The 12,497-nt window shown below is 45.3% G+C and overlaps 1 protein-coding gene across 1 annotated transcript in view; it reads left to right on the plus strand.

The window, feature by feature from the left end:
• The window catches only part of LOC108802360 (serine/threonine-protein phosphatase 4 regulatory subunit 1-like), a 33,505-nt gene that overhangs the window by 765 nt on the left and 20,243 nt on the right, over positions 1-12,497 (plus strand). The window contains exons 2-5 of the mRNA XM_018574227.1: positions 1,536-1,580; positions 7,458-7,590; positions 9,484-9,590; positions 10,705-10,847. Coding sequence (XP_018429729.1) covers positions 1,536-1,580; positions 7,458-7,590; positions 9,484-9,590; positions 10,705-10,847 — 428 coding nt within the window. The remainder of the gene's footprint in view (positions 1-1,535; positions 1,581-7,457; positions 7,591-9,483; positions 9,591-10,704; positions 10,848-12,497) is intronic.

Here is a 12,497-nt window from a genome sequence, read left to right on the forward strand (position 1 = left end):
ATATAAATATATATAGATATATTTATATATACATAATATGTGTGCAAGTTACAATACGACTTGTTAATATAGTGCTGCCATCTTCCATGGCGCTGTACCACAGCATTGCAACCTCAGGCACTGCAGTTCATTTTTTATACTCATATTACTTATTCACATATACACATTGCAGTGACATATTTACATAGCGCTGTCATCTGCCATAGCGCCCTGCCATGTCCTCAGCAGGTACTGCAGTTCCCCAGGCTGTGTACATTTGGGTGTCATGTCTGTTTATATATGTGTACTGATGGCAGGATCTCTATGGGCTGTGTTACATGAAGACGGTGCTCACACGTAAAGGGCTTTTCCTTAGAAGCTGACCTCTAGACATTTCTGAATTCGGCTCTGAAGTCATGAATACATCATTAAATGTATTGTGTACATGCAGGCTGAATGTGACCTGGTATCGGCCTCTTGTGGCCCCTGTACAGCTGAGCTGGAGTGTAAGAAGAAGAAGAAGCAGCCGCCAATCAGTTCATGGGCTGATAGGAGGAGAGTGCAGAGAGATGAGCTCCTCACTGTGCTGCTTCTCCTCTCAAAGTCCAATCACAGGCTGGGTGTTGGTCATGGGTGACCGGGGCTCAGAGGAAGAGGGTCGAATGATGCTGGACATCACACTGAGGACATCTAGATAAAAAGTTCTGTGGGGGAAATCTCTGGATGGCAGAGGAATATTGCAGCAAAAGCTGATTGTATTATTTTATCTTCTAATGGGCTGGTTATTTGTATCTTTTGGCTGTAGCTCTGGTATAATAAATAGTTGTTCATAGTGATGTTACCTGTCCTGAAGAGGAGGAGGGTTTTTCCAATCCAGACAATATAATGTATTCTGGTCTGCCACCTGCCTGAGCTCCAGTGATGCACACTCTGTAACTGGGAGCCGGCTTATTATGTTGGTCAGCAAGTATCAGACCTCAGGTGACCATAGCAATGGCAGCTCCCATATGAATTCTGGCCTGTCACCTGCCTGAGCTCCAACAATGCACACTCAGTAGCTGGGAGCCGGCTTATTATGTTGGTCAGCAAGTATCAGACCTCAGGCGGCCATAGCAATGGCAGCTCCCATATGAATTCCGGCCTGTCACTTGCCTGAGCTCCAGTGATGCACACTCAGTAGCTGCGAGACAGCTTCTTACATGGGGTAGCTATGGGACAGGGACTAAAGGGAAATCTCCCCAGTGGGACACGGATGTCAAAAAAGAGAACTGACCAGGGTTATAACCCTCCCTCGCTCTATCCAAAACGAAAAAGGTTTGGCTTCAGTTCTACGTTAAGGGTCCTATTGATAAAGCAGTTACTCTGACATTCACCAGTCAGCCGCTGCAGGTGAATCTTCCTGATGCATGTGTTTTAAATGATTGTTTCACCACCAGTGAATATATATATATTGTAAAGAAGATGGGAGTGACTGCTCCTTTAAATGTCATTTGTGTTCATTGTCCCCTACATGCTAGTGATCTGTCTTGCTGACTTCCTGCTGTGTTTCCTCCCAGGGATTCCTCTCTACTTTGTGGACCTACAAGATGATCTGGACGACTGTAAGTCTGCATTGCGGGGGCTGGACGTCATCGCGCGCCTCCACTTCCTCCTTTACATGACTCTTGCTTCCTCCAGTGCCCGTATTTCAGGTCCTATTATTAACCAACCAACCAATCACGTCTGTCTTTCTTTTCTTTTTTTGAACTGTTGTGAAAAAAGAATGTATTAGCTCTGGGTTAAAGGGGAACTCCAATCAAAGCAGCAACTACAGTCAAGCATTTTTTTCAAGCCGCCCTCCTGCATGCTTTTAGATGCTCTGTGTGGCAGACGAGCCGCGCAAGCTTTTGCCTGCTGTAACGCCAAAAACCTGCCTTTCTTACAAGGGTCTCATTGAAGGTTCAGGATAAGGCTGGCCATTGCGAATTGCATTGCGGATTGCATGCAATTGAGCAAAGCAAACTCCGGGCAGATATACAACTCACCCTTGCAGTGTGGCTACCCCTGTACTTCAAGGGTTAAGTGCTCCTTTTGGTCTAAATCAGTGGTTCTCAACCTGTGTCACCTCAGGACCCACATTTGTCCTCGGTCATGAAGTTGCGATACAAGTCGCACCGCAATGGAACACAGGGCATTGCGGCATCGTGCGTCCAGTGTGGCCGATTGAACTGTGGGTGGGAGGTGCATTTGGGGTACCATTCAAATGAATGGCAATACAGCTCCCACATCAGAATGCGCAGTAGGTGCGATTACATGGTACTACGTGCTTAACGCGCTGTACTAGTGTGAACGGGCCCATCAAAAACACTGACAGACACAATCTTACACACTCGCAGGCATTCTAACAAACACATACACACTGCAAAAAAATTTTACTTTTTTTTTTTTTTTTTTTTTTAGGACCACCCAGTCTCCTTACCTTACAAGAACTGGAATGGATCCTCAGCCTGGGGTCCAGTGTGGGCTGCTGTGCTGTGACGGAGCTCCATCTATATGAGCATTGCTTGTACAGCTCCCTTGTGCGCCCTGTAGAGGTCCAGGAGCCTCTACAGGACACATGAGGGAGCTGTAAGCAATCCATGTATGGCTGGAGCTCCCTCGCGGCCATAGCCCCATCCCACCGGCGATCCCCCATCGGCGATCCACTGAACACTGGTTCGCAACCCACTTTTGAGTCACGACCCACCAGTTGAAAACCAAGGCTCTAGGGCAGGGGTAGCCAAACTCCGGCCCTCCAGCTGTGGTGAAACTACAACACCCATGATGCATCTCTCTCCGAGAGTCCTGTCTGTGGCTGTGAGAATCTTGCAATGCCTCATGGGATTTGTAGTTCAACCACAGCTGGAGGGCCGGAGTTTGGCTACCCCTGCTCTAGGGGATAGCATAAAGCAGATTTACTTACCTGATCCTGGCTTCCTCTGGGCTGCTGGACATGTCCCCGCAGCCTCTTCTTCCCCGGGCACCAGTGGTCTAAGTACCACTGACGTCATAATGTCTTATGCAGGGCTATTGACATAGACAAAGGGATGCTGAGGGACATCCCATAGCCAGAGCAAAGTGAGAGACGTGAATTCTGGCCGCCACAGGTCATCAGGTGGGTAAAACTGCTTTATTGCGGCCCCTAGACCAAAATGAGCACTTAACCCGTCCGCTGCGAGTGGAGCCCCACTGCAAAGGTCAGCTTTTATTTACCCAGATTCTCCATTAAAGACTGGAACAGGATATCTGGGTACCTCACCTTTGGTGGATGTAACGGGCCGCCACTGACACTCACATTCATCTATAGCAGATTTTTCTCCAATGCTCTCCAGACAAAGGGAAACAGGAAGTCTTGCCCACAACATTACCCTGGTGGTCACAGGGACAGGAAATAAAAGGAAATCTTAGCGCAGATGCAGAAAGCAGTAAAGAATGTAACTCTTCCATATGATCCAAAACAAAATACTATGGACGGAGTTCTGCTTTAAAAAGGGGATGTCAGAATACAAAATAAAACTAGCTGATTGCTGATAACATGTGCTTTAGCCATGCAAGGGAAAGAAAAAAAGGTTTAGTACATACCGGCCTCTGCAGAAGTTTAGATTTGAGCTTCCTTTCACTCTTCTTCCCAATTGTTCCCCGAGCAACCCAGTACTTCCAGGTGACTCGCTCCCCTCTGGCTTATGTGGCAGCACTGGTGTTTGCTGATTGGCTTAGCTCTGTCACATGGGGAGTGGGTCCTGAGTCCTGTGTAAGCTCAGACTGAGGTCACCTTGGAGCTTACACAGGGGCTTTTCTCCTCACTCTGTGGGGAGCAAATGGAAGGTACATATAAGATGATATGGGTGCCTGCATGGGTCAAACACAGGTCCACTTTAAGACTAGGGCCTGGAATGTATATTTTAGCTATGAGAGCTTGGTTTTAGAACCAAGTCGATGAAGAGAAGTGAGTCTCGCGGAGGGCAGCCAATAGGGTGGGATCAGGTTACAAGCATCTTGTTTAGGGATGCACCGATACCGAGTATTTGGGCAAGTACTCGTACTTTCCTAAATGCTCCGATACCGGAGGAAGATTTCCTCTGACTGACAGTGCCATAGTGGAACATGGAGCCAGCTTCCTGGGAATGGCCCGGCTTCTTGATTGGCTAAACAGCTGACTTTGCTGGGAAGCCAGCTCCCTGGCCAATCAGCATCGAGCCAGCTGAACAGCTGGCTCGATGCTGATTGGCTGGGAAGCCGGCTTTCAAGCCAGTGGACATGGAGCCGGCTTCCTGGCCAATCAGGAAGCCGGGAGGTAGGTCATTACTCTTCGCCCGGCTTCCTGATTGCCTGGGAAGCCGGCTCTGTGGTGTTTGGCTGGGAAGCCGGTTTCCTTGCCAATCATCTTCAAGCCGGCAAAACATGGAGTTGGATTCCTGGAAAATCAGGAAGCCGGCTCCATGCCAGTGGAAACCCCGGTATCGGCGAGTATCGACAGCAAAGTAACCGATATCGGTGCATCTCTAATCTTGTTCATTTTGTGTTTGTTTCTCTTTACTTTTGCTACACTGCATTATTTCCCCCTCTAGAAAAGTCATTTCCTTTTCTGTATACCCCCCACGCTATTCGGAACAATGTATGTTATCAGTCAGTTTCAGAACCCCTTTGAAGCGGACCTATAGCTAAAAACATCCTGCTGCTGTTTCATCTCCCCTCGGTTCACTTTCATCCACACAACCTTTCCTGTGTTCTTACTCATCCAGTCTGTTTTGCATGTTCTTTTTATTATGTTTGATTTTACTTTGTGTAGATTGCTGCAGGCTGATATCCTTGTGTTTTTATTGACATACGTATTGTCCTTTTCTGATACCATTTCCTTCTGGCGTCACATGTGGGATTCTATAGGTGCCGGTGTTAATCATTCACCATCAAGGTCGCAGCAGTGATTATGCAGGGAAAGGAAGGACGAGGAAATTGGTTTACGTAATAGGGCCGTTCAAAGAGCATCTCATTAGAGCAGCCTGCCGCAAGAGCGATATTGTGTTTTAAATCCCAAACTTCCTTTTTTTGGATCGGATAAGATGGGGAAAGGATTAGAACTGCTCCCACGGGAGAGATTTTTCCTTAGTTCCTGTTCCTAAGGGACTGTAACAGGAAAAAGTTGGGGATTGATCAGGCTTTAAAGCTGAACTCCGGGCAGAAGTTTTATTATGAATATAAAGGTGACTTCATGCTTTAATAGAGTGACACAGAGCCATCCAGACAATGAGAAACCCATATTCAGGAAAAGCCCCCTGGCGCCCTGGCCATAAGACCAGTGGCCACTATGCCTGCTCTCCCCCCTGGCCGCCTGTCATGTGCATTCCCCGCTGTAGTTCTTTAGTAAGCGAGTGATGACATCATCCGCTGTAATGGGCAGACCAGTGGGGTCTCAGACCCGGTCTAATTCATAGTCTGATCCGCTATACACATATCCGCCCATTTGGGATGCTGATTCTCTGGGCATAATGAGAATTGTAGTCTCGGTGAGCTGCCGCCAGGACTAACAGGAAGTGACATTGCGGCTTCTGACAATGTGCAATAAACAAGAAAAAACACATAAGCAGTTTTTGTTTTACTAAAGCAACAGATCTACTGCAGTGATTAATTTACCATCCCGCGGTTCTTCTTTAGAAGTGTCTCAGGTTTGTATTGCTTACCCCGTGATATCCAAAATATTCAAATGGAACTCCATACAAAACAGTTAGAGCCTCTGTCAAGCACTTCTTGGTGTGTGTGTGTGTGTGTGTGTGTGTGTGTGCACACTGGAGAGACTTCCCTTCTATTCCTGTCCTAGTGACCACACTGTGACAATCTCCTTCAGTGGGGTGCCAGGTGACAATAAAAACCTAATAGAGGTTCCAACACTTTCCAAGTCTATCCAAAATCTAAAAACAATGCTTTAGTTTTGGATTAGGTGAGAGGAAAACCCAGATCAGGTTTGCATTGTTATTTGGGGTGACCTTAGAGAGATTTTTACATCCCTTAGGGGTTCATTTATAAAAAAAATTTAAAGAAATTTCCCCTTCCTGTCCTGGTGACCACCCGTTTTGCCAGGCAGGAAGTGAGGGGAAATCTCCAACAGCAATGCAGAAATTAAAATGATTTTTTTAGTAGGGCAGTAGAGGAAGCTTTGTATAGCTGTCTTGAGTCTTTGCCAGATATGCCGTTCGCATGGCACTAGGGCCCCTAGATGTCGCTGACGAGTATAGGAATTTCCTAGGGCAGTAGAGGAAGCTTTGTATCGATGTCTTGAGTCTCTGCCCTTATATATAATTTGCATGACACTAGGGCCCCTAGTTGGTGCTGATGAGTATAGGAATTTCCTAGGGCAGTAGAGGAAGCTTTGTATCGATGTCTTGAGTCTCTGCCCTTATATATAATTTGCATGACACTAGGGCCCCTAGTTGGTGCTGATGAGTATAGGAATTTCCTAGGGCAGTAGAGGAAGCTTTGTATCGATGTCTTGAGTCTCTGCCCTTATATATAATTTGCATGACACTAGGGCCCCTAGTTGGTGCTGATGAGTATAGGAATTTCCTAGGGCAGTAGAGGAAGCTTTGTATCGATGTCTTGAGTCTCTGCCCTTATATATAATTTGCATGACACTAGGGCCCCTAGTTGGTGCTGATGAGTATAGGAATTTCCTAGGGCAGTAGAGGAAGCTTTGTATCGATGTCTTGAGTCTCTGCCCTTATATATAATTTGCATGACACTAGGGCCCCTAGTTGGTGCTGATGAGTATAGGAATTTCCTAGGGCAGTAGAGGAAGCTTTGTATCGATGTCTTGAGTCTCTGCCCTTATATATAATTTGCATGACACTAGGGCCCCTAGTTGGTGCTGATGAGTATAGGAATTTCCTAGGGCATTAGAGGAAGCTTTGTATTGCTGTCTTGAGTCTCTGCCCGGATATACCATTCGCATGGCACTAGGGCCCCTAGATGGTGCTGATGAGTTTAGGAATTTTCTAGGGCATTAGAGGAAGCTTTGTATTGCTGTCTTGAGTCTCTGCCCAGATATACCATTGGCATGGCACTAGGACCCCTAGTTGGTGCTGACGAGTATAGGAATATCCTAGGGCAGTAGAGGAGGCTGGAAAAGAAGGGCAGACTGGGCAGGACAATCTGCTTTAATTCCTCTTGAGCAGGAATTAAAATTCTGCTCACACTTCATGTTAAAAAGGGGATTAGCGTCCTGCTCTTGAAACCTGTAGCACGGCTGAGCATCTGAACAGATCGCTATCTCTGAGCTGGATACAAATTAGCTTAAATAGCTCCCTTGGCTGCTTTGTGTCCATCATAGTGTAACCCAAGTATCCCTGTATATAGGTGTGGATACAAGACACCCTGCGTCCGACACACACACAGTAACGTGATACTTAGACAGGTCTGCTCCACGCTAAGGGGGGGGAACATAACGCATCTCTTTCTTCTTCTTTAAGTTGGCTTCGAGGATTATGGACCAGACTGTGAAAGCATGAGGATAAGTGCTTTCCTGGACATTCCCGGGCAGGACAACCTGACACCCCTGGCGCGACTGGAAAAATACGCCTTTAGCGATAATATATTCAACAGGTAAATGTTGTGACGTTGCAATTAAAGGTAAACTCCACCAAAATCCAATAGTCCTTGGTGGGTTCTAATAACCTGCTGGCTTCTTATATGTAAATGCCAGTCCAGCGGTGAAAGTTCCATACACCGGCTTCAGTCTCTGCTCCCTCCTACAAGGCCAAATCAAAGACATCAGTGTTTGAGAGCTGGAATCCTGAATAAATATGGCGTGGAGAATGCATAAGGGGGGCATGGCACCATTACTTGGCTTTGGAATGGCCATTGAGAAGAGATGGGAAGTTGGGTTGCCTGTGGATTGCCCTGAAAGCTACAAGAAGCCGTCATGTGATTGAACATGCCAGCCCCAACACAAGGCTAACAGACCAATCATGGGGGTGGAGATTACAGGTTACCTGGGGGAAATACGAAGATATTTCGATTAGCAGTGAAAAGGTTTACATTTTTCCATGTTGATATGCCCCAACATGAAACGTGGTGGTATCATGAGCAGCAGGAAGTAAACCTAAAACGCCAGCGCTACAGCCAATGTACTACCGCACTGCATTGCATAAGTGATGTCTTCGGTCTCTGCCCAGCTCTACCATTGGCATGGCACTAGGGCCCCTAGATGGTGCTGACAAGTATAGGAATATCCTAGGGCAGTAGAGTCACATTTAGACCTTTGGGTTATGAACTAGGACGTGTACCAACAATGGACATTTATTTCATGAACACATTCAGTTACAGTAGGCCAGTAGGCAGTACACAAGGACCATTGGAAAGGCTTAAAATATGGATACTCATACTTTAAAGAGAACCAGTCACCGATGGGCATCCACAATATTCTGAGTCTTCACTCTTAATTTAAACCACTAATATAAAAGTACAGTGATACATTATAGAGAATGCTTGTTTTTTTTTTTATTATTTCCTAATATTCTCTCCTCTGTCAGAGCAAAGGTAAAAGCCTGTCCTGATTCCTGCCTGAGCTTATTGCTGATAGAACACTCGCAAAGCACTGTCATATAACACAAGCACGGTCAGGATTAAAACAAAAAAACCTAAATACTTTGTTACCTGACAGTTTACCACTTCCAGGAGACCAGACAGAATGTCAGTTATCAGCCCTGAGCTGAAGCAGGAGACAAGGCAGCTTCTGTGAGCTCCTGCCTGCCACAGGCTGACGCGTGTTCTGACAAGGAGAGAATACAAATAACTGCACACACTACCATCCCTGCATTATTATGTCAGCCTAAGTGTGGAGCCTGGGACTCTTATAAATGCTCATTGCTGACTAGCCCTCTGTAAGTTTTTAGAGGCTCCTGGTTGCCCAATTCTGGGATGACACTATTGTCATGAAATAGCCACATAAAAACTGAAGATATACTATACAAGCTACAGATATTCTAACTGGATCTTGCTCTATGTTTATACATTCTTCCCTCATTAAAAACTGACTAACAAAGATTCACTTGGTGTGGGGGTGACATTTCTAGCTACAGGAATGTGTACACACTAAGGAACAAGTATTTAGAGCAACTAGTTGCGGCTTCAAAGTCTTGTGTCCATTGTCGCCACATAGCTGTTGTGATGCACAGTACCCTTACAGTGTCCTGTATAGATCCAAGGGTACAGAATGGATACAGGCCACTGTATTGGGTGTTAGTAAAGATTGGCATTGCGTTAATTCAAAGCTTTTTTGTCTGCTGATCCCGCTTTCATACTTCCAGCTAGGTTGCCTCTTAAAGCCAGTGTAAATGGTCTCCTGACACCGTATCATTGACACTAGTCCTCTCCTTCTAAGCCTGGCCATAAGCAGCCCAAAATGTTCATTAATTCGAGCATACTTGTGACAATCCCCTGTGCAGCCCATCGTCTACATGCTTTAAATCTGGTGTTTTTGAATTTCTCCTACAGGCAGATCATCGCCCGCGGCTTGCTGGATGTGCTGAGAGATTTCAGCAGTACAGAAGATGATTTTCTCACGGTCATGGAGATCGTTGTTCGCCTGTCAGAAGACTCAGGTCAGCAATGGGGTCTATCTTTGTATTATTCCTGGTTTTTATAACGAAATAGAGATTGGATGTCAGCAGAGATAAATGAATGAGTTACAATCAGTCAGGAAGCACAGCATGTATACATCATCAGGAGAGAAGCCTGGCCATATATAATTACATACTAATAATAAAAAGGTTTTGGATGCTTTATCTATGAGGACAGGACTCTCTACAATAAAATGGCCCAAGATATTTTTGTAAGTTAGGGACAGCTCTGAAGTGCACCCGCATGTACTGGTGTTATTCTTCATATAGATTGCCTATAGCGTTTCCTTGTATCCTAGGCCCAGGCTGTACATGGGACTTTGAATTCTGGGCAAATTTAGATTAAGACCCTCCCCTTCCTGGCACTGAGCCCTGCCCCTCGTTGTTTAGATGTCAATCTGCTACCCAGTTAATATCTTGCATTTAAAATGCAGAGAGTGAGGCTTAGCATCTGGAGGGGATTGTCATTTCTGCTGGGGAGAAGTGAAGGCTCAATGTACAGCATGGGCATAAGGTTCACGGAGGTGCAGTAGGGGCGCAGGGACCGAATAAAGACTAACACAGGTACTTGTAGGCACCACAATGCCTGTACTTCAGCACTGCTGCTGTCTTGGAAATCTTGGTGCTAGGTTGGGTCCAAAGTTTTCCTTTAAGAGGAAGTTTTACTCTTTTATATTGTGTAGGGTTGGAGGACTGGATTTTCTGCAGAGGCTAGTTCATGCAGAACAATATACGTCTAGCTGAAGCATCTATGATGGTGCAGGACATTTCCTGGGAAATGGGGCATCCATTTTTTTTTCTTTCCTGCTGTGCTCTCCAGGCCTCTCTTTATAATAGTGTGCACAGTCTGATGACCAGTGGCAGCTAGCGACCCTTTTCCAAGGCCCTTGTGTAGAGTAGGGCTGCAACAACGAATCCATTATGACAATAGTTGGCAACTAGAGAGAGATTGATTTTTAATGCAACCAATCGATTAGTTGGCAACAAATCGATTATGAAAATAATAGTTAGCTGCAGCCCTAGTGTAGAGCAGTGTTGCTTTTTTTGTGTGTAATGAAAGCTTTAATGGTGATTGTATCTTCTTTGGTCTTTACAGAGCCCACTGTGCGCACTGAGCTGATGGAGCAGATACCGCAAATCACACTTTTCCTGCAGGAGAGCCGACCTCAGTTTCCACGGGCCTTTTCCGAATACTTACTGCCCATCATAATCCGTTATCTCACAGATCCCAATAACCAGGTGAGCTAGAGCTTCATACCATATCATTTCACACTGCCCTTCACGGTTCATTATACAAATATATTTATATGCATATATGTTAAAAATAGACTTTATTCCTAATCAAAACCCAATACTTGATTACTCTGGTGTCACATGTCAGGTTCTCAACACATTCAGGCATGTAAAAGCAAGGTGATCCAAGCTCTATTCCCCCTCTCTTCTTGAGCCTATGACACCTCTAGCTTAGGAGGATGGACATATAGACCCCCCATTGATGACTTATTTTTAATTTGCATTCTGTAGGTTTATATTTGTCCTTCCTTTACTATGTTATATGCTATAATAGTTCTATAACATTAGTATGTGTTGCATGTGTGCTGGTCCTTAAAGCCAACTCTAGGTAAAAAAAAAGTAGGGGCCGGCAACTAACAGTGCTTGCCTCTGGACTGGAGCATGGACAGAAGCGCACTGCCTTTCTCCTAGAGTACATCACACGTTCATTGGGAACCTGGTACTAAATCTTTCCTAGACGGCCTGATTCTAGGTCAATGTTTTTTGCCTACCAGAGCAGCTACTTCACTGCGATCTATTGAATGTCATCCCTTGAGCCAAGCTATTGAAAGAATAAAAAAAATAAAAAGTCACCTTGCCAAAAAAAGCAGCTCAGTCTGCAATACTCGTCTTCAGTATAGAGTGGTCCTCCGCAGTAATACCTTTTCACCACAAGGTGTCCTAGGACCTGAAGACTATGGTCATACTGTGAGTGTAGGGTGCCATGGACATACCTCCATACTTCCATGAAGGGGGATAGCGGACTCCAGGGGCTGCACCTGGGCTTTAAAGTGCATCTGGAAATTACTAATAATTGTAATGTTTATATGGACCAGCGATGAAGGTGTTAGTGTGATGTCACGTTAAAGGCTTACGCTTGGCTCTACTTCCTCTATACCTCATTGCCCTGTGGAAATTCAGAAGCCCATTGTGACATCAAACTTCTGTCTGCCATTTATAAAGGATTAATGCAGTTCAGGGAGACTATAAGCATTACATTCAGTAATCATTACAGAAGCTTTTGTATAAGCACATAACAGACCTTAAGCTGAGCAGTTCAGCTTTAATTATTAAACTGGAAGTAAACTGGAAACTTTTGGCCCCCGGGAGGTATTTGCCATAATGTGCTAGCATGCACAGCATATTAGCACATGGCGGTCGGCTTACCTTTCAGGCAATCCCTTCCAGTGCTGCAATGTCAGCGCTCTCCTCCGCCGCCTGTACTGCTTCTCTTGATGGGCCGGGATGATGTAACTCCTACGCATGCGCACTGGACTTACTTAATTTCAGCACAGGACCTTACTGATCTTCTGCACTGAGCTGTACAAGTGCACAGAAATGTTGACAGGCAGGGAGACCTACAGAGTCTCTTCTGCCATAAAAACTCTGTTGATGATTATTATTATTATACAGGATTTATATAGCGCCAACAGTTTGCGCAGTGCTTTACAATATAAGAAAGACATTACAATACAATTTAAGACGAGATGGTAAGCAGGGGCTGCCCCTGAGGGCTTACAATCTAAAAGAGAGGGGGGAGTGATACATGAGGATTTTTTTTATTGTCTTTTTTTTTTGCAAGCTTTATTTCCACTTTCAGTCAGCACATAGCCCATA

Source organism: Nanorana parkeri, unplaced genomic scaffold, assembly GCF_000935625.1.
Source record: "Nanorana parkeri isolate BGI_ZX_2015 unplaced genomic scaffold, ASM93562v1 scaffold50, whole genome shotgun sequence".
In the NCBI taxonomy this organism is placed as follows: Eukaryota; Metazoa; Chordata; class Amphibia; order Anura; family Dicroglossidae; genus Nanorana; species Nanorana parkeri.